A 23,091-nucleotide genomic window follows, 5' to 3' on the forward strand; every position below is an offset into this window, starting at 1 on the left:
TCACGAGTGATTAATGGCCACTCTGAAAGGACATAAAATGCAGCAGGCACGGTTAGTGTATTAACTGCCAGGAATAGTGATGCCTAAGCCAGTGGGTGTATTGGAAAGGGGCTAAACCTACATGAGATGGGAATACCAGAGAATCTTTTCAAGGAAACTAGGACTTAACATCAAGCTCTACAGCCCATGGTTGTGGTTATGAATAAAATAACTAGTAAAAGAAGCAAATATGACTTTACAGGGTCCAGAGACAGTCAAGACAGTACCTTGAGGGTACTGACATTAGATGAGATGGTTGGATGCTACAACTTAATGGTGACTAGTGGCCAGAATATATATGTCAACAGTATGGACACAAGGTCATGCAACTCACAGTCAGAGGTAATGAAAGGGGAAGTGACAAAACAAGACCCCCAATGTATTCCTAAGCATTACAATTTTCACTACTCTAGAGTCTAGCTAGCGCTGTCCAGAAATTTATAATACAATGTTGGGAGAGAACAGAGCAGAGGTTCTCCACCTGTGGGGGTGGGGTGAATGACCCTTCCACAGGGGTCACCTAAGACCATCAGAAAACACAGATGTTTACATTATGATTCTTAACAATAGCAAAATTACAGTTATGAAGTAGCTGGTTGGGGGTGACCACACCATGAGGAACTGAATCCAAAGGTTGCAACATTAAGGAAGATTGAGAACCGCTGGACCAGAGGAACAGCTCAATGGTAAAATACATGCAAAACCTGTGTAGTTTTCGCTATGCAGCCCAGAAGTGAAACAACCCCAGACACTCTGATCATCACAGCACGGTCTGGTTGCTTAAAGAGTTACTTTTACTGCTGGGGAATATGAATGTATGATATTTTTGAATGGACTCTGCCCAATCACCCACACTCGATTGGAATACCTTATGACCTCCATGAAAGTGCAGTGAACTGACATTTTAAAAACTCAAACAGTGATTTTTAACTCTATCATTCCTACTGGATTAAGAATCATTCACCCAAGAAAAGCAATTAACATATTTCTGTCAGTTCCAAATGAATTTTAGCTGCTATGTGAAGTTTCCTCTATATGAGAAAGGCTTTTTATTTTTCCACACAGGACAGTATTATATATAAAATATTGTTATGGAGAATAATTCCCTGGACCTTCAGCTGGAAACAAGGCCCCAACCTTAAACACCACAGATTCTTTTTTAATGTGCAAAGAGGCTTTTATAAGATTAAAAGCACTAGGTTGCCAGTCTCATGAATTCTAACAATCTTTCTTTGCATTAACCAGAGTATCAATGGACAATATGCATATTTAGTAACACTAATCAGAACTGTTGTTTTGGACCATCAAACAACCAGGGTTTTGTTGCATGAAAGGCAACGTGTTTCTAAAAGTATAGATTCAGCTGTGTGAATGTGTACACGTGTGTTCACGTACATGTGAAGCCAATGTCAGGTGTTTTCATCAATTGTTCTTCAATTTATTTTTTGAGAGAAGGTCCCTTACTGAAGCTGCAGCTCACCGATTTGGCTGGACTAGCTGGCTTGTAAGCCCCAAAGATCCTCTTGTCTCTATCTTCTTCTCAACACTGGGATTACAGGTGTGTACTACCATGCCGAGCTTTTTACATGGGTGCTGGGGATTCGAACCCAGGTCATCAGACTTGCAAAGCAAGGACCCTACCCAATGGGACATCTCCCCATACCTTGTATTTAGCTCTTCAAATGAAGGGAGGGAATACCTACATGATGCGGCGAAATAATTTTCTATCGTACTGATCCACTGGAAGTATTTCAGCATCATATCAGTGTAGATGCCCTCGACATATCACGAGTTACATTCTCAATAAACTGACGTTGTTGACAATTCTGTCAGCTAACACACGCTCAGTCCACCTTACTTAAAATAGTAGAGCCTAGCAGCAGAGGACACTGTAGACTACACTGCCTGTCGGTCACCCTCACGGTCTCATGGCTGACTGGAAGCCACGGCTTTGCTGCTGCCTAGCATCGAAAGAGTAGAATGGACTGTACTGCGGCAGCCAAGGAGAAGATCGAAACGTACAGTACAGTGTCCACTCACTCGCCTTTGTACCACGATGAGTGAAATGGCTTTAAGTAAGGGCTGCCCATTTATTAATTTTGCCAGAGTGCAACATTCCCAGCTCCTGAGGATGTTCTGGCAGCCCAGGATTAGACCCTGCTCTTGTCTTCCTGAGAGAATACCTAGAGCCACACTCAGTCGTGCGGGATACTCTAGTGCAGCTAGGATCTTCTTTTGGTGGACAGAGAACCCGGAAAGCAGCATGGGCGGCACACCACTGCTGACGGTGTGAGCAGCTGCCCTGTGTGAGCCCTTTCTATCCATCTGTCTCGTCTCATATTTCACTTTTTATCATTCTTAACTATTATATATCTGGTCGTTTGGACTGCAAAAGTGCTCTGAGGAGAAAGCATTTTTTTTTCCCACTCATTAATCACCCCCAACTAGAAGCTCTTTGGAGATGTTCCAAGGTGGGTAAACAGGCAAACAGATCATGTTATACAGTCCTAGGAGGTAAGCAATTTGTGTCATAGAAATGGAAACATTTGACAGAGAGAGTCTGCACTGAGAAATCAGGTTAAAGACACGGGTACCCAAGGCTTAGAGTTAGGACTTCGGTCAGGGTCTGTCTCAACCCACTTGAGGTTCTTTGTCAGCAAACAGGGTAAACTCCTCACGAGCTTCAAAACGCCAGCTCAGTATACAGCACTCCTTCCCCTCTGATCTTCAGCCAAAACCCAGGTACACAGAGTAAGAGATCATTATGGCTGAAGGGAACACCCAAATCCTCTCTAATCCCTTAACCAGGCTGCTTTCTGACCTCCAGATGTCTGTCCTCCTGCGACTATTGTCATCCAAAGCAAAGTTGTCCCACCCACACTGCTATATCCTGCAACTTGCAGGGGAATTCACCAGCTGAAGCCATTTGCCCATGCAAACAGTAGCCTGTCACGCTTTCCTTCGCCCTTGCTGTGTTTCCAAGCTCAGTTTCTGCACGCAAAAGTAACTGACAACACTATAGATAGGGCACAATTAGAACAAATTCAAAATAAAACTTTAGGGGTCAGGGCGATGGCTCAGTCGTGAGGTGCTAGCCATGTGAACACAGAACCCTGAGTCTGGATCCCAGCTGTTCCCATGTAAGAAGCTGTACACAGGGCACAGCTATGATCCCAGCACTGAATAAGCAGACACAGGAGGATCCCTAGGGCTTGCTAGTCCAGCCAACTCTGTGAACTCTAGAGAGATCTTGTATCAAAAATATGGTGGAGAGTGAGAGAAAAACACCAGATGTCAACCTCTGCTCTGTACACGAGAGTGAGCACACACACACACCAAAGTAAACCAATTCAGAGCAGTTAGTCTGGAGATTTATTAGCTCATTAACATTATTTAAGAAGAATCTCCTTTATTTCCAAAGACAAGTCAAATCCATTAGCATCCTTTGGACAGAATAAACTCACCTAAGACTGTTTTTCCAGGCCCTGCACTTCTGGCATGAATGTTGAGAGAGGAAAAGCATCAGCAAGCAATGACTCTTGGGATCCCTGGACATTGTTCTCATGACATGTTAGCCTACACCCAAGAACTACTCTTAAATTCCATCAGTGCTCACAGCTACAGCTACTAATGCCTCTGTTTAGAAAGCACTTCTCCGCTTGGCACTTACTGTGGGAGTCAGCACGGTAGTGAGCTGTGTTATTATCGTTAAAGGGCCACAGCTGAAGGAGCTGCCACTAAGGAAGTACTGCACAGAGGTAAACGGTGGGTTGTGTCCCCAGTCTTCGTGGTGGGGGAGGGGCTATGCACATTTATCACTACTTTCTAACAAGGAACGTACAGCACAGAAAGGTACCTTTTCACAGATCACTAGCTGGGAAGTGGCAGGGCTGTGACTTCAGAGGCCACACCTCTATAAACATGATTTTAGAGAGACAAACTGCGAAACAGGACCCACTGGAGATATCAAAGACCTCTCCTAGCCCTATATGTCATTATTGCTAGCTGAAGACATTTTAATGCCAAATAAGAAAAACATCCAACTTTTGACACTCAGGGAATTAGAGGGTTTGAAGGCAGCTTTATCAGCATTAGACATTTTCCTACACAGTTATTACACACAAGTCCAGAAAGCATTTTCATAACAGCTCAGGGGCCCCAAATAAGAAGCTACCTGCCCCATTCACAGGAGAGAGATGGAGAGAAGAGGGACAGAGTAAGCAGGGAGGAAAGGAAAGGGAGGAAGGAGGGAGGAAGGGATAGGAAAAGAGTGAGAGAGGAGGGAGGGAGATTGAGAGAAAGAGAAAGGGGAGGGAGGGATGAATAGAAGACACACAGAGAGAGAGGTCTTAAGGCATAACAAAAGAATGAATGATAATGAATGAATCCCAAAATTGATTTTTAAATGGACCTAGTCCATGTTGGGAATAAATCCTCCTGCCCTGGTTCCAACTCAGCCTTTCTTTTCCCACACTTGGGGCCTTGTTTAACAATCAGCAATTGCACAGCCATCCTGAACCCTCCTGTTCTGCTGTGTCCTCAGCCAAACACTTAATCAGAGTGCTCCCCACCAAGCATGGAAATAAATTTGATTTTGGTTTAACCAGGATTAGATTCTGAGCACCAAGAAATTAAAAATAACCTTTATCTAATCTAACAGACCAGCCTCGACTTCCTGGCTACCCTCCACAGGCCCCTCTTGCTAAAGCCAGAATTCATCTCCAGCAACTGTGAAAGCACAGTATGAGGTGGGAAAGCACAACTTTTCACGTGGCATGATTGGAATTCTTAACTCTATGTTTGCCTAACGTGGCTAGAGATTGCCCTCTCCAAACAGGACTGTTGAGTGTCTATCTGTGAAAGGTTCTTTTGCCCCCAGATGCATCAACATTCACTCCCAAGGACCTTGAGACGTAGGCACACACACACGGTGTATTTTATAGAGAAGTGATTCTTCTGCAGGCCTGACTCTACACTCACTCTTGCACTATCAGGAAATACCAAAGGCAGAACACTGTACAAAGACCAACGCAGACTAGATCAGACACGAACGAAAGTAGTGGATACCCTGGGTATATAAAGAATTTTATCATCATCATCATCATTACTACCAACACGCACACACACACACACACACACTCACACTCACACACACACACACTCACACTGCTAAGAAGCTTGAAGGCAACTGACAAACAAGTGAACAGTCAGCCGACTTCCCTAGACCCTCAATACAACACAGCTGCTCTTCTGGATTCCTCAACCTGATGCTAAGGCACAACAAATAATCAGTGTCAGGAAAAACCACTGAAAGCAGGTTACAATACACCCCAAACCAAAGCCAGAACTAAAAATGAATTCTAATTATTGTAGTAGTATGAGCTATGGAACTGTTATAGGTAGACAAGATTCACCAAAGAATTAGAAATTCTCTTCTTAAAATAAAGATTATAAAATGTGCACTTTATGGGTTCCCTAGTGAGGGGAGCAGGGACTGTCTCTGACATGAACTCAGTGGCTGGCTCTTTGATCACTTCCCTCTGAGGGGGGGCAGTCTTATCAGGCCACAGGGAAAGATAATGCAGCCAGTCCTGATGGGACCTGATAGACTAGGGTCAGAGGGAATTGGGAGGAGGACCTCCCCTATCAATGGATGTGGGGGAGGGACATGGGAGGAGATGAGGGAGAAAGGGTAGGAATGGGAAGGGATGAGGAAGGGGGCTACAGTTGGGATACAAAATGAATAAACTGTAATTAATAAAAATAAATAATTTTTTAAAAATATGCACTATAGTGGGGACACCCTGTGATACACTTAAAAAGTGAGGCAGAAAAAGATTAAAGCCTATATATTAAGCAAACAAAAAAGAGCTTTCTATATTGCTGCCTCTTCTTCCAGCTAGCTTCAGGCCTCAGTTTCCTCATTAGGCATTCAAAAGGTTTGGATAAGACAATGTAGGAAATATCAGCATCCATGGAACAGAAGCACCCCTTTGTCTGATTGCAAGCTTACTCTTTCCCAGGGTTTAAGAATCCCTGGGAGATACAATGGGAACAAATTTTGTGGTCTCCATGTGCTATTTGTGGTCCTCCCATGGTCCTTTTGTCCTTATACCATTTGTGGTCTCATCCCCTGCCATGCTCTTTGCTCCATGTGCCATCACCTTGATGCCCTTTAAACTCATCAGGCAGACTCTGGCCTCTGTCTGAAGGAACTGCCCCCATTTTTCTGTCTCTCTGCTTCTCACTCCTTTCAGATCTCAGTCACTGACTCCAATAAAGATGTCCCCCTGATCACTAAAATGCATCCCTCCTCTTCCTTCTTTCTTCACAGAATATATTACTTGGGTATACACCAGCCCATGTACATTGTATGGCTCCCATCTTAATACAAGGTCCTTTAGAGCAGACTATCAGTTTGTATTTGCTGTACCCAAAGACCTCAGATAGCATCTGGTATGCAATATTTATTGAATAAATGAGTGGAGAAGAGATAGTAAGCCACAGATATAATGACCAAACAAAATTTCATCAAATGCATACTTCAACTAAAATAGAAAAGCAGTCAGTCCATCTCACCTGTCATAGTAAACAACTGAGATTCAGTCAAAACAGGCAACTTTGAAGTCTGTTCATATCCTTCTCCCTCATATACTGAATAAAGGCTAAAAATAAAATGATCAATTTTATTTAGGATGGGCTGGTAAAGATCTCATGGTGTCCCTAAGAAAGCAGACACACACATGGGTAAGTGTTCACAAAACACATGAGCCAAGACAGAGCTAGCTTCAAGAGGCAATAGGAGGTTACGGAAGAGAACAAAGAGTTCAAGAAAACCAACTATTCTGCAAACAGGTTCGTAAAATGCATAGGAAAGCAATGACAAGCAATTACTCCCACTCTCCTCAGTCACCTAACCAGAGACGCTGTTGCTTTCCTAATTGCAGGGCACTCTTGCTCCACGTTGGCACCCTTCCCCATTTTAACTACTCCAGTTCATTCCCGAAATCCACTTGAGGTTAACTGACACACACACGCTGTGGGGCTTCGTCAAAGTTTCTATTTACCATGAATCAAGCAGGAGAACTTCTGGGCTCTAGCTCATTTGTCTCACCACACATTCCAAACACCCATAAAATCTCACGACCAGGGACCTGCCTCACGCTATCCTGCCAAGCAAAGCACCCAGTGCCTTTCCACACACAAGCTTCCTAACCGGCCCGGCCCAGCTTTTACTGCAAAGTCAATGCGCCAGTCCTACAGCTCTCTTTGTGAATCAATAGCTGCTAATTTTGGAATCTTTTTCCTAAGGAGCTTTCTCCAGGCTTAGCATCATTGCTGACTTAAGCACTATCTTGAAGGATTTGCACAGATATAACCTTAGTCACTCATTATGATGATGCAAGCCTTCCAAAAGGAGTCCTCTTTCTCCTATGTAATAACTTTAGCTGTTTCTGGTCAGCAACAGAAAAAGGACATTCAAGTGAAAGACAGAGAAGCTCTGTGGCCTGGCAATATTTGCTGTGCTAATATAACCTGTTTGTGCAACCCGAGGAACTTTTCTTTAGACTATGAAAGAGCACTGCGGGGTTTGGTTCAATAAGATGACCACAGATGATATATCGTGACATCCGCTCATGAAAATAACCCGTGTCCCACAAGTCTAGAGTTTTCAGTGTTTATTTATTCACTTACATATGTTTAGTATTGTCCAATATAATCTTGCCAACACAAACTCCTCTCCAAGAATATAAGTAATACACAACACATAATCCTGCTTTTCTAGGATGTGTTCCCCAGCAGACTGCTTTTGCTCTAGATTCGGATTAGGCCTTCCAGCTGCTTCCTCACCTAGGAGGAAGTCTTCCTTGTGAGTTGCACTGGGGAAAGCACCGTCATGCACCAAAGGCTTTATTTCTTAAGCATCGCCCTATGACAGTCTCTACTCCAGGGAAGCCTACACGCTCAGACACCTGGCATCTCAAGTCTTGTTCAGGCACTTCCTTAAGGTTAAAACAGTCTTGGGTAAAAATGAAAAGCTTCAAGCCCACACTGGGCCTAGAGCTCTTGTATTTATCCCCTTCTCTCTCTCTCTCTCTGTCTCCCTGCCACATCACCCATCACTGGCCAGATCTGTTACCAGCCAACCTCACCCTATTTCTCTATCGCCCTTCTCCTTTTTTCCTGTCACTTTGACAACTACTGGGTTCTAGCCACAGATACCATGTCTTTGGCTCCAGCTGCTTCTCGTCCACTGGGTCTAATGCCTGGCCTCACAGTGACAGTACACACTAGCCCACACAGAGCCTTAGCTGCCAACCTCACCAGCCTCAGCACTCTTTGCCCCACAGTGATTTGGTAATTATAATAGGAACCAGAGGTCCACCTGCAGGGGTGGGGAAAGTACTAATTCTGGTGATCGTACCTCAAACAGCAAAGCAGCAAACCTCAGGTGCCTGAGTGCACAGCCAGCGAGCCACGGGCTGCAGTTGTAGCTCCTCTGCTAAATGAGGATCATTCCAGTCTTATCACCACATCTGCTTTCAGACTCTGGAAACTCAATGCCTGGAATTCTTCAGCCCCTGGCAGGCTGATGGTAGCAGCTATAGTCCTTTATTCTAATCATATCCATTTCCTTGTTATCAAAAACACATATCTGAGCATTGCTCAGGGATTACAATACAAATCAAGTTAAACAGGTTTATTAAATAAAATGCTCCCTTCTCAGGACACGTGATCAAAAGCTGAGCGCTGCTGTAAAAGAAACTAATGAGAGGAGGCAATGTAGAATTGTGCAGCTCTAGAGAAAGCCAGCCTAGGCGCAAGCTAAGGCTTCCTTGTCCTAGGGCTGTTCAGCCTTGGGAAGATTTCATATTTTTCAAGTTGATGTATGATTCTGTGTATGTGTCCAAGTGTAGAAGGAAGAGGACAACTTTCAACTTTCAGGAGTCAGTATCCCATGGTGGGTTCTGGAGACTGAGCTCCAGTTATCAGGTTTGAGTATCAATACTTTTTCCATTGAGCTATCTCACCAGCCTGACCCTCCACCCCCATCTTATTTTCTGGGTCTGTACTTTTTTTTCCGCCCCAATTCAGCATATAGGTTGTCTGGGCAGTGCTTAGAAAAATGCTAGTTACTACAAGTCTCTGAAAGAAAAAACTAAAACCAAAAATGTTGCAACTGCTACCAGACATCGGGATTATGGGACCTGGGCCAGAAGGCTCTGTCATTTTGTGGCCTCGGGAATAGATTGAATATGTTCTCTGTCACTTCTCTCCAGAAGATGTGGAATCCATTTTTTCACTGTGTGACTATGGGCTAGCCACACAGCTGTTCCAAGCAACAAAAGCAACCTTGTCCCAGTGTCAGTCCACGTTTATGCCATCTGGCAGCAGGGCTGGGCTGTAACCCAAATGCACAAAACCCTGGTCAAGAGGCTACACAGGAAGATCAAGGCTAGCCTGGGCTACACAAGAGCTTATCTCATACCACTCCCACCCTCCCACCTCCCAAGAAAGAAACCTAGCGGCTTATAGCTAGTCCTGCCATGACAAAAGCAAAACGTGAGCAGCAGATAAAGAGAGCTATATGGAAGAGAAGTGAGCTGCTTTGTCAGCTCTGAGGCAAGAACAGTCGTCAACCATGTGGTTAAGCCCGTTGCTCCGGCCACAGTTACAAGTAATCCACACTGGGCACTGCCAAACAGCAAAACTATAAGACTGCTATTTAAAAAAAAAAAAAAAAAATATATATATATATATATATATATATATATATTATTGATACTTGTGTCTGCAATTATATATCTGTACACAAGTACAGTACCACCAAACCAACCTCAGTTCCAGGGACGAAAGCAGTATGTACCCATAAATTCAAGCACCTGTAAGACAACCATCTATGTGCCAGAACTCTGTATCATGTCTTGGCACTGCTGTTCTGTTGTTTATGGTCTAAGATCAGCAGTTAGCAATTTATTACAGTGCCATGTGATTCTATAAAGACAGAGAAATACAAAATACAGAGCATGGGGAAACTGGATAATCTTCCAAGCTGCTTGCAAAAGTGATGTAATTAATCTGTGAAGAAGAATAAGTATATCCATGAAACGGTTATATACTCATGGACACACAAACTAATCTATGCAAGGAACAACTTCCTTGCAATTCAGCTTCTTATTTAGTGTCAATAAAGCAACAGGCATTCAGACGTTGTGTAGCAAGTAAAGGAACAAGGGCTGGGACGTTGTCTCTGCTCTGCTGGAGTGGACAAACAAATGAAAGAAGCTTCAGAGAAACACATGGAAAGACTATCACTATCAGCAACAAGTAGTCTTTGCGAAGTAATGATGGAGAATCTCTGCCCATTCATTGTTGGAGTAATGTTGAAACTGCAAAGAATAAAAGTTGATTGCTTCAGAAAATTCCTTAAGAGAATAACATTTCTTCATCTCCAGAGGTTTTAAGGTTTACCAGGAAATGGAAAACTTCAAAACACAATTTGCTGTTTCCACATCAATAATCAATTAATCTACCGGACAGACAGACTAAGCAGACGGCTATTCCTCTAGGATGACTGAAGTTGTGTCTCGATACTGCTGCATCTTGAGACATTTTCTTTCCGAAGTCTGAATTGGTCTAAGAGCCAGGCAGAAGGTCTTGTTGTGAATCAAGGTTCACTTCCTTACCCACCCCACAAGTTTTTCAGAGCTAACTGCTGGCCTAACGTCGGGCCAATGTGGAAGATATCAAAGTTTTCCCTTGATGAGATTCGGCAGAATCTAATTTAATGCTACTGAAAGTGTGGCCATTCTGCTTCCTGATTGTGGGGGAAGTGGCACTGAGAGAGCATCGCTTAATTTTTAATTTGGTTGATGCTGAAAAATCCTTCCTTAACCAACCTCGCAATAAAGGAAACAAAAACATTCTCCAGTCTTTCACAGTGATGGGGAACAGCTAAGGAAACAAATGGACAATTTATGATTCCCAAATTTTTCTGCATTTATTCTTCCCACTGCTTTTCTCAGTTCAAACTTGATTTGAGAATTTTGGAATGGAAATAAAAATATACTTGAATGTTCATAGATAGAAGTAATTTACTCTCCCACAATCAACTCACAGGATCTTGAAACGCTATGATTCAAACTTAAGGATTACAAAACAATTTAAACAGACAAAAGGAACACGGTGAGGAATTTCCTGTTTCCACCGTAGTCCTTACACGAGCAAAACAATCAGTGGTGGCCATTCAGCCCTAGGTCTCCCAACCACATGGCCCTGGTAGCCATCCTCCCACAGCTGTCTCCAGAGCCATAGACAGACAGCAATACCTCCACTGGTCACCAAAGAAAAGCTCCCACTAAGGTGTTAGCAGGTTTCATCCAGAAACTAAGTCACTCCCTCTTATCAACATTATTGTCGGAAAGTGCCTCCTATGGCTATAGATAGAAGACACCTGTAGAAGGGTTAAGCTCATGAATGAACATCGACGAGGCCATCTCATGTTGATGACACTGGGACAATGGTGGTCCTTTCAAAGACCTTCCTGTTCCAGAATTGCCTGGTGAACAACAGGCATCTGACCCAGCATTTGACCCCTTCAGTGACCTCCAGACTGCTTCCAGGCTTCTGGGTAATAAGGAATACTAAAAGGGACCCTGAGTGTTTTATTAGCCATGCTTCTAGGTGAGGAGGCATCAACTACCAAGAGGGAAAGGGTTGCTTGGGCATGCATCAAAGAAAAACCAGTGTTAAAAAAAAAAAAAAAGAAGAAGAAGAAACTCTATACTAAAGACTCAGTGTGAATATAAATAAACAACTGTACTTAGATCTATGGATGATATAGAAAGGATCACTGTCAAAGTCATTATCCAGATAAATTGAACGGTCATTCAGGGTTCACAGGAATGAGCCACATACCTCTTCTCCCATTACCAAGTCTCTAAATAAGTATAAAAGTGAAGATAATTGATCTCCTCTATTGGCTATTGCAACTACCTAACTTTCAGGGAAACACAGACAGTAGAAGGAGGGGGAAGGACTGGAAGGGAACAGAAGAATAACTAAATCATGAAAACCAGAACTGGCTCTAAAGAAGGTGAAAAGCTGAATGGACAAATCTTGAGGACAAGAGCAGAAACACTGATGAGGAGAACACTATTGGCAACAAAGCTGATGGTTTCCATAGGGACAAGAACATGTCATGTAATCTCAAACGTGATTTTTTTTTTTTCCAGCCAATGCAAGACTACAGAGAACCCTTAATTCTCTCATTTAGTCACAAGCTTTACAAGGATTAATTAACACAGCTAGGCCAAGAATTGGCAGCTATCTCCCAGTCCCAGTGGCCCAAACTCTCGGAGCTATGCCCTCATTGGCCACACATCTGCTATTCAGGTAAAACCACGCCTCTATGCTGCATTACACTCTTCTAGCCCTTGCAACAAAGCACCACCAGGTGACAGAGTTAAAGCTGATACGTTAGAAAGACTGAATAAAGGGCGATGTCAAAAACTCTCCTCCAGGAGATAACCGTCAGTGGTTTTGGTTTATTAAATAGTCCTAGAACATCAGACAAACGCTTCTTGATGGGTTAGTTATGAAGCACGACTCTGGATTCTGGTTCAGACTTTGCCCTAAATATAAAATTTGCAAAACTCACCTGGTTCCTCATGCCTCCCCTTCTCACTTCCATTTGAAAATTACATCCTCACTCAGCCTTTCTCCGGCCTTTCACATCACAGGAGCCTAAACACGGGGGTTAGGACAAGTCTCTGTTCCCTACAGCTGACACCTCCAAACGCTGCTCTCTACCGCGGCGGGAAGGTGCACAGGGCCACCACGCAGGGATCGTCATTCCCTCACTGTGGTCACTGCCACAGCACGCTAGGGTTCACTCACCCAGCCCTGGATTTTCCTCGTTAACCGTCCGTCTGCAATCATGGCATCCTTTCATCGTCCCTTCACTCCTGACATCACCAACGCCTGCTTCCCGCTCATTTTTGTTTTTCTCCTTCTTTCCCCCCTTCCTCTCTTCAGTCGAACTTTTAAGCGGCACAGGTTACTTTTGATACCTGGGCAACCATACCCAGGCCAGATGTTAACAGGGACCCCAAGGGGCCCCGAAGCCAGCACACTGACCTCATATCCCCTGGAACAACTAGTTTTTGGGGGGCTTCCCACCACGTTCCATATACTACAGACATCCCTAGAACCATAACCCCCAAACCGTGGCTTTGAGCACCTACTGCTTACATATTTGCAAACTGTTTGATGCAGCTTGAATTTCAAAGCGGGTCTCTAACCCCTCAGTGTAAGCCCAGGAATTGCAAGTGTGGCCTCAAAGACTCAGGAGTCCAGACCCTGGCAGGAAATAAAGTTCTGAGGCCGCTTTGATGTGCTTCCTCCCTCCCCGGAGCAGGGCATTCTTCTCTACCCAGGAAGGGACCACCTCGCCTGAACCCCAGCAAACGCAGCACACGTGGGAGCCAAGTGAGAGGTTTAGTAATCCGTCCCTTCCCGGTCTCCAGTACCAACGCCCTGGCTCCACCAATTAGTTGCTGAGGCTCTAAGCTCAGCGTTCCGACGGCCACAAGGAATGTAGCATATAAACAGAGAAGGGAGTGACCGAACCGGGGTCCAGGCTCCTGGGAATAAAACGCTAAAGGTGTCTCGGGGAGAGAGCTGTTTGTTTTCCAAGCCGCTCAGTTCAGACTGAAATAATCAAGCCAGCTCGGGTCTGACCCTGAGTAGCACAAGTTAAAACAAGATCCAGAAAATCCATCCATCTCCAGTTGCGCCGTTCCAGACTGGAATCGCGCGGGGCGGGGTAGGGAAGGACTGGTGTCGATGCGGGAAGCCAAGGCACCGAAACCCGAGCTCCGGACGTTAGCAGCCCCTTACCTCGCTCAGCTCCGCCGAGGAGTCGTTTCCGTATTTCACCGAAACTCCAGAATTCATGCCTGCACTTTCCAGCGCCGTGCTCGTCCCCAGACCTCGGAGCCCAGGAGCTGGGCTTAGGCTGGACAGCCTGCTCCCCGCCGGCACATTTCAGTCTAGACAGCCATTTTCACCCAGGAAGGATGCGCGGAGAGTCCCGCTGCAATCTTCAGCAGCGAGCCATCGTCGGGAGGCTGGCCAGCGGGCGCTGCCACCCCCCGCGCCGCCTCGCCCCTCCTACGGTACCACGCAGATCCCCATTACCCTCCGGTAGGAGCCTGGGCGGCGGCGCGAGGACGATCCGAGCCGCCGGTTCCCCGGAGGAAGGAGCTGGAGAGAGCAGAGCCGAGCGGCGCTTCACGCCGAAGTTTCCCCCTTCGGATCGTCTGGAGTTGTAAGTGGTTTCTGATTGAACACAGCTGTCTAGCTGCTGGCTAAGGGCTGCGCGGCGGAGGCGGGGCCAGGAGGAGAAAGGGTGGGGGAGGGAGAGGAGGAGACCGTGCCGGGAGAGCAGGCATCCTTCCAGGTCTCTGCTATAGTAATTACAGGACCCGGGTCCAGAAGGGAGAGAAGAAACAGGAAAAGCCACCTGAGTAATCGTGCAGGAAATTGAAAAAAAAAAAAAAAAAAAAAAAATTCCTTCCCTCTTAGGAGCCGCTTTCCGTGATTCAGTAAGGTCAAAGCAAACCTGAACACCGTAAGTCCGCCGGCACTGAGTGGTTCTCACGGTACATTAAGATTTTACAAGAGTGTGGGGCGGTCATTTTCCCTGATTAGTCCAAGTTAGGTTTCCACTTCTTGTGGCGAGGGCAGAGTGCTTTTCCTACACGTCCATAACCAAGATAAAACATGCCCAACTCCTGAAAGATTTTTAAGATAGCAGCGCTTTCGTGTGCTCTCTACCTCCCTGCCCCAACCCAGCTTGGTAGTGTAAATCCCAGCGCCTCCCAGGAGCAGGAGAACTAGGAATTTGAGGCTATCCTGGGCTAAAAAATTAAGACCAGCCATAAATAAACGAACAAATCAATAACCATTGTTATCTAGGCAGAGCTGGGCTGGTTATTTCTGAATTTTGTAGTAAAAATTAGAAAAGCTCAAAAAGACTGTTATGTCCCATCAGTCTTTAAGTCTTTCCTTAGGATGAAATTCTCATACACCCACCGGTGGGTGAGCTGGGAAAGAGGGCCTGCCTGAGGTCTTATCGAAATAAAGTGAAAAGTCTTCCAAGCCTGGTGGGTGGTGACCCAGGTTTGTAATCCCATGTTCAAGGCCAGCCTCAGCTGCACAGTGAGTTCAAGGCCAGCCTATGCAACTTAACGAGACCCTGTTTGAATAAAATAAGATTTTTTTAAAAAGGTGAAAGGAGGGCTGCTGTGATAAAGTCCTGCTGAATCTGAGATGCACCAAAAAGTGAACGATCCTTTAAAACTGCGGGTCTGCATGACTGCTTAAGAAACCTCATACGGGGCTAGAGAGATGGCTCAGCGGTTATGAGCACTGTCTGGAAGTACGGGAATCTGCCCTCTTCTGGCAGGCAGGTGTACATGCAGATAGAGCACTCATTTACATAAATCTTTTTTAAAAACATAAAAGAAACCTCATCAGTCTCTTTTCACACGAGGAGAAGAAAATATCTCCTCCTCGTCTAGGCAGACCTTGACATTTCCTGAAGCCTTCTATAAAAAAGGCATTGTATTGTTCCAATCCAAAGTCTATTTTTAAAAACTCAAATAGGATGTTTATTTTTGTCTTAAGATGGACCAAAGGGGACATATTTGCATAGTCTTCCGACTCCTCCCCTTCCTGTTTAGCTCAGTCATTTCCTAATGGACTCAGTGCTAGGTTGTAGAGTTAGTTTTCTTTCTGGAGCATTGCCAGGCTGCAGCGCCTTCCATGTGGGTAGGGGTTGGGAAAACATGACGCTTGACTTACATAAAACATGGCCTGAAGTCACCATGTGTGGAAAAGCAGGTGGAGCACATCCTACCTGACTGTCCTTTAACCCAGGTGGGTAGGAGTGAAAGTATGTCGGATTTCAGGGTTTTCTGAATTTGTACTATTCCATGGACTTTGGTTTGAGACTCCTTAATATGAAAGTTTAAGACATTGAATATTCCAAGTCTAGTTTTCTTGGTGTGTTATTTTTTGTTTTCTTTTCTTTTTCTTTTCTTTTCTTTTCTTTTCTTTTTTTTTTTTTTTGTCATTTTGGGAAAAGCCTTATGAAACCCACATAGGCCTCAAATTTGTAATTTTCCTCCTTCTGCCTCCCAAGTGCTGAGATTACAGGCATGCAACACCCTGGCCGTCTTTCTTGGGTGAGAGACCAAACTTCAAATCTTGTTCCTTCCAAACAAGCACTCTACCAACTAGGCTACTCTCAGCTCCGGAATCCATCTTTTTGAACATTGGTCACTGGGGTCAGGTGGTCAGGCGTTGAGGTTTCGAGACTCCTGCCATTCCCAGTGCTCTCTTTCTCCTGCTTGTAGATCAAGATGTGAGCTCTCAGCCGTTCCTGCTGCCACACCTTTACTTCCCCACCATGGGCTCCAACCCTCTGACACTGTGAGCCCAATTAAATGTTTTCTTTTATAAGTTACCTTGGTTGTGGTGTCTTATTTTATGGGAAAGAAATTAATACAGCAACTACTTTTGAGAATGTAAATGATACAAATGAAAATATATGAGTTAGACCTTGTCTCTGCCCTGCTGAACCTTCTTTGTACAGAGTTTTACCAGCTTCTTCCATTACATTTTTCCATCATGTTCTACCACACTGTCCATCTTTAACTGACAGATGGAACTTGCTAGCATATACGGGCACAGTGCTGCCTAGGCTGGCCTTGAACTCACTCCTACTGCTGGAGTATCTTGACTTCTGGGATTACAGGTACACACTGTAGTCCACTCTGTTTGGATGTCCTATGGCATTTGCTCTTGGTGTTTTCTGTACCTGGTCTGGACTTTCCTACCTCAGCTGACAACCTTACAAGGCCATACCTCCTAATTCATTTCAAAGAGTTCCACCAAATGAGGCCAAAATACTCAAACATATGAACCTCATAAGGGCTATTTTCATTCACATCACCACAGGTACACTCCTTTACAGATTTCACCACTGGAAACATAGAAAGCATTCAAGAAAAATTCCCCTTTGCTACTAATACATGTAGGAGGATGAATATACCATAACCATTTTAGTAGACTAAGTTTATAGATCCAAGTAGTGCTACTGTTTAACATAGTGCTACTAACATTACAAAAAACCAGACACATGACAGTGAAAAGAAAAAAAAAATACTGCCACCCATCAGGCTATGTTAGCAGTTCTAACATGAAAACAAAAAAGCTGTTTTATATACAGAAATGCAATCAGCAATATCTAGACTATAATTCTCCAGGACCCAAGCCAACCCAAAGAGGAGGAAAACAAGTAAGCAAAGGAGAATTCCAAAGAGGCAGAACGCTGCTGAGTTCCATGGACACAAAGAAGCATATCAGCCAGTGTACACCTTGCAATATGTGTACCTTGTTGGGGTCGTCACTTAACCAGACGAGAAGTGACGAGTGAGAAAAAGAATGACGTTGAAGGCAGTTGTGGTGGCACACAGCTGTAGTCTGATAATGTTGGATGCTGGGGCAGGGTAATCAAACGTCTGTTCAAAATAATAAAAATTAGAATTACGTTTACCTTTAGAAACATGCTTTTAATATAGTTCGTTATCTTAAGAAGTTATTGGGGCTGGAGTGATGGCTTAGTGGTTAAGAATGCTGGCTGCTCTTCCAGAAGACTCATTCAATTTCCAGCACCCACAAAGGCAGCTTACAAACATCTCTAACTCCATTCCAGAGGATCCAGTGCCCTCTTCTGGCCCCCTCAGGGAGCAGGCACAGAACATGTTACACAGACATACATGGAGGCAAAACATACACATACATAAAATAATAATAAAAAGATTACTAATTTTCAGTATGATAATGATCAAGTGGACAAATTTTAAAGTGTCCTTTTAATTGAAATATTAAAGGATGAAATGCCAAAATGTCTGGGATTTTTGTCAAATACTGAAAACATGGAAATGGATGAGTTATTGTTAAAACAAATTGACATAGCTAATAACCTTTAAGGCTGAGTGACAGGTAAACATTCCTTGTCCTGCTGTATGTCTTTGAAATTTTCATTTTTGTAAACAAGTTCATGTGGGCTGTCTCTGCCTTCTGTGCCAAGAATGGCTTCTAGTCCCATAAGGCAAAACAAGAAACTAGGAAAGGCTGTTGCAGATCAGGGGTGCTTGTAGCTTGGGGGTAAATCAATTAAGATGGTAAGAAATGGATGGATTTGAGATGTAGTTCTTAGGCAAAAATTGTCAAGGCCCTGGCAAGTGATTGGATACAGGTCATGAGACAGAAGGAGAAAGTCATGGATTTGACCAGTTTTGGGTTTGAACCAAGATTAGGACCAGATTAGGAACCAGGAATTTTGTTTTAAATATATTCAATTTGAGTTTCTGGGACTGCAGAGATAGCTTAGTGGTAGAACATTCACCCAGCATGTATGAGACTGTGGTTTCAACCCTGATAATGGCAAAGAATTTAGTAAAGAAATAAGTAAAGTTGAGCTTCCTATTTGGCACATAAGGAGATCTCAACAACAGCTAGACCCTGGGTCTTGGGTTTAGGGAGAATCGGGCATATGGTGATGATTTTGTCCTTTCCAGCATAAGGTTTATAGTTGATGCTCAAAGCCATGAGGATATATGATGTTGCCCAGGAAGAGTGCACAGATGCACTCCCAGCATTTTACCACTGAGGTTAGAGAAAACAAGAATCCAACGAGAAGATCAAGAAAGAAAATCAGAGAGGAACAGACTGGCTGCAGATGTGACAGCACTGATGTGGGAAGGATGTGTCCAGAGAGTAGCAACCTGTGCAGGAGGCTGTGGGGAGGCCAGAGGAGTTGACAACGAAACACCATTTGCTTTTAGAGATTACTGGTAACCTCCAAGAGAGAAATTTTTTAAATGACAGAGACTTAAGTAAATCAAAGCTAGGAAAATGAAAAGGCGTTTGAAGATAACTTTGAGAAGTATACTGCCTTAATAAGCTCAATTAGTAGTGAAACCTGTCCACCGTGGCCAGGTTCCTGTGGGCTGCCCTGCTGGAGGCTCTGGGACTTACTGGTGAGATGTAAGTGGAATGCAGTACATAATTTGGTTGGTCTATATTTAAAATTTCTAAGGAAACAAGTATTTGAAGACTATTTCCAGATTAAATCTCACACAGAGAACAAACAAACAGAAATCTTAAGTTGTTTTTTTTTTTTTTTTTTCCTGACTACAAACAAACCTGAGGGAAGATAGCACAACTGTGCTCACTGACGGCACTCATGGGCTGTCTCACACCCAGCCCACAACATTCCAATAACCTATAGTCATTTTCCAACAACATCCCTGCCATTATCAGTGGGAAATTCCAATCTGAGTTTTGCTACCTCGTTGCGGAATGTTTTGAAAAGTACCCCAGTGTCTGATGAGATCATTTGGAGACGAAATAGGTATCCCTGTCATTATCAAAGTCCTGAGAATCTTTTACTTACTCACTTGGACTCCAAGTCTCTTTAAACAACATCAGATTTTTCTCCCTCAAAAAGAAAACTGTTCGGTGGAGATTAGAAATTTGGAAACCCCAGGGAGATTTTTAAAAAGGAGAGCTTTAAGTCATCCTAGAAATACCTGCATATGTCAATGAAAAACAAAAATGTGGATTAAGTAGATGCGTAAAGACAGATGTAGTAAAATTTGGAGAATATGCTGGAATTAAATGAATTCCAAATGCCTGCCACTATTATTTCTGGAGACCTATAGGCTAAACCAGAATCATACCATTGCTCCTTTCGCTAGAATGCATTATAGCAATGGCTAAAAAGGAGCGCAGACAGATGTTGCTGGGGATGTAGATCAGTGAGAGAGAACTCACCAGGCATGTTCAGTGCTCTAGGTTCTGATCCCTAGCACCGTAACTAGATAAGAACGAAGAAGCAATCTCTATGACTTCCGTAACTAATGACAAAAGATGAAGTTAACCTGGCGTTCTACCACACTGAGATGAAGAAGGAGGGTGTGGAGCAAAAGAAAGCCACTTTTCCAGGCTTTGAGTCCACAGAATGTTCAGAAAAGACTGCAGTGGCGTGGCTACCTATGGGGACACACTGAGACTTGAGGAAGAGGCGCTTGCCTGCTCTCAGGGGCCTTAATTGGTTTGCACAGCTATTAAGAGATCAAAATTAGTTCTCTAATCCAACGCTCTCATATTGGAATACTCTGCCAATACCCTTCCCTGTGCCCCTGTATGTTTTGTTTTTGTAGTTTGGTTGTATTTTAAGCAAAGGTCTTTTTTTTATGTGGCTTCTGAACATCTTTATTAAGTCTTGTCATCACTGTAAAATCCCATCCAAACCGAATGTGTTGCTTCGCATCAGAATCCAACTTAAGGCTGGCAAGGAGGCTCATCTGTGAAAGGGAAACAACACCGAGGCTGATGACCCACGTTCAGTCCTCAGGACCACACGGTTGAAAGAGAACTGACTCCTTCAAGTTGTCCTTTGACTCGCCACATGTTTTTCATGTATGCACATGCCCCCTTGCCACACACACAAATAAAACAAGAAAACGAGACAAAATTGTTTTAAAAACTTACTTTAATTACAGCTTACAGTTTCGGTAAATGGGGTCTAATAATTGTAGCACTTTCCAATTCTTCCCCCTCTCTTCCAGCCATTTAGTCTTTCCTTCTCCCTCTGCTTTGAGCTTCATCTCCCAAGCACTGTTCCCATAACTTAATATGATTCAAGTCTAAATCATTTCATATACTTTAGCCCAGGTATTTTTTTTCTCTAAAGCATATAGCTTTGTATCATGTTACACTATGAGTTATATTTTAATGCATTGTGTTGAAGTATAATTCACATATCAAAAATATTACATTTTAATACATGACTAATACAAGATTAAAGGTAACCCAAAAGCACAGCCCTTACTTAGAAGAGGCAGACCTGAGTTTTATCTCCAACACTGGAGAAGAAAATAAAAGGGACGGAGGGGGTATGGAGAGGAGAGGTCATGGCTGCAGGGACTGTGGGACCCGGGAGAATGGGGCCAGTAAGTCAGGCAGACTAATGTCTCAGGCAATAGCCAACTTTAGTCAGCGCCTCAGACAACTCTGAGGGTTAAGAGCAGCCACATGAGTAAAGTTCTCATGAGTTCAAGCTGTATTCAATCAGAAGGACGAGGCATTCGGTGGCAAGAACAAGTCTTTCCATGGAGATGTCTAAAGGCTGCTTTAAATATTTAATTGAACAACAGCAGTAAGCAATGATGAGTAATCTGAAGTAAACCCACTCCTGTCTGCTACACCTGGGAGGAGCACAAAACAGTCCAAGAACAACTCCATGTTTTGAAGAAACCAAGGTCACAATACTCTTGTTTCCTCGGATTGTTCTTACAAGCACTCAGAATTCTCTCACATGACCCCATTCGTGGACTACGTTCTGACAAGGAGGGAGAGACAGAATGAACTTATACAGTTGTGTTGCTACGAATTTGCCTATCTGGGACATTTCATGTAAAGAGAAAAACATGTGTCTCTTTGAATCAGGCGTGTTCCACTTTACGTATTTTAGGGGCTCGCCCATGTTGTTGTATGAGGTATATTCATACCTCATTCCTTTTCCTTGCCATAATATTCTGTTTATGTCAAAATTTCTTTATCCAGCCTAGGCACATTTGAGTAACTCCTACTTGCTGACTATTCTAATAATGTTTCTGGAAATACACGTTAGCAAGTTTTCCTCTAGATGTATGTTTTTAATTCTCGTGCATGTGTGCGTGCACCTGAAAGTAGTATTGGCAATGGGGCCACTCTATGTTTCACATTTTGAAAAACAAACTGTTTTCTATAATGGCTGCCCCTTTTAAAATCCCCACCAGCAATGTATGTGTTTCAATTTCTTTGACATCCTTGTCAATATTTCTTTTTAAAATGCAGCCAAATGATTTTGATTTGCATTATTCTTAAGACTGATGATACTGAACATCATGCATTTATTGGCCATTTATGTCTTCTCTGGAGACATCTCTATTTAAACTTTTTTATTCTGGATGCTAGCAATAGAACCCAGGGCCTCAGGGAGCTACATCTCTAGCCCAAAATATTTTTAATTGGGTTGCTTTTAATTATTGCATTTAAGAGGTTTTGTTGGTGGTGGTGGTTTGGTTTGGTTGTGTTTTTGTATGTCCTGGAGATTGGACCTTTATCAGTTACAAACTTTTATTTTTTTTTCCCTCTTCCGTAGGTTGTCTTTCTCCTCTCTTCATAAATATATTTAAAGTATTACTGTGATAGTTAATCTTGCACGTCAACTCTAGGTGTTGAGAGACACCTAAAAGATTATTAATGCACAGCACAGCCTCTACGCCTGCCATGAGGGTGTTTCTAAAGAGGATTAGATCACAGGGTTCTGGCCTAATAAATGTTTAATCTACTGATTCATTCAAAATCTGAATATACTTTTGGGTGAAAAGAACTACAGAAGGTAGGCTAGTTTGGAGGAAATAAGTCACTGGGTTCATGACTTTAAAACATATTTCTGACTTTTGTTTCCTTCTATCATTTTCTCTCTACAGCTCTCTCTCTCTCTGCTTCTTGTCTGTCTTTAAGTGATCAGCCTCCTTCTCTTCCTGAATAAGTTTCTACTGCCATGATCTTCTGCCTTCCCATAGGCCCACAATCAGCAGTGCCTATCATCAGGAACTGGGACGTCTGAAACTGTGAGCCTAAGTAAGTCCCATAGTTCCTCCCACTGTTTTTACTTATTTATTTTTTTCTGCCAGATGTTTTGTCACGGGGTGACTTACATAGTTGCTACGCTTTTGTTCAACAGTTAATAAACTCTTGCCTAATGTAAGATCACACAGGGGTTTTCTCCTAATCACCTTATCGTTTTAGCTTTTATGTTGAGAATAGTGATCCATGTTGAATTACTTTTTTGTATAACGTAGAGGTCCCAATTTAATGTGTGTGTGTGTGTGTGTGTGTGTGTGTGTGTGTGTGTGTGTGTGT

General features: G+C 43.4%; 1 protein-coding gene across 1 annotated transcript in view; it reads right to left on the reverse strand.

Moving 5' to 3' along the window:
* The window catches only part of Mcc (MCC regulator of WNT signaling pathway), a 214,794-nt gene extending 200,463 nt beyond the window's left edge, over positions 1-14,331 (reverse strand). The window contains exon 1 of the mRNA XM_055622793.1: positions 13,942-14,331. Coding sequence (XP_055478768.1) covers positions 13,942-13,998 — 57 coding nt within the window. The 5' untranslated portion in view covers positions 13,999-14,331. The remainder of the gene's footprint in view (positions 1-13,941) is intronic.
* Between the last annotated feature and the right edge of the window lie 8,760 nt (positions 14,332-23,091).

Source organism: Psammomys obesus, unplaced genomic scaffold, assembly GCF_907164565.1.
Source record: "Psammomys obesus unplaced genomic scaffold, mPsaObe1.curated_primary_1811, whole genome shotgun sequence".
NCBI lineage: Eukaryota > Metazoa > Chordata > Mammalia > Rodentia > Muridae > Psammomys > Psammomys obesus.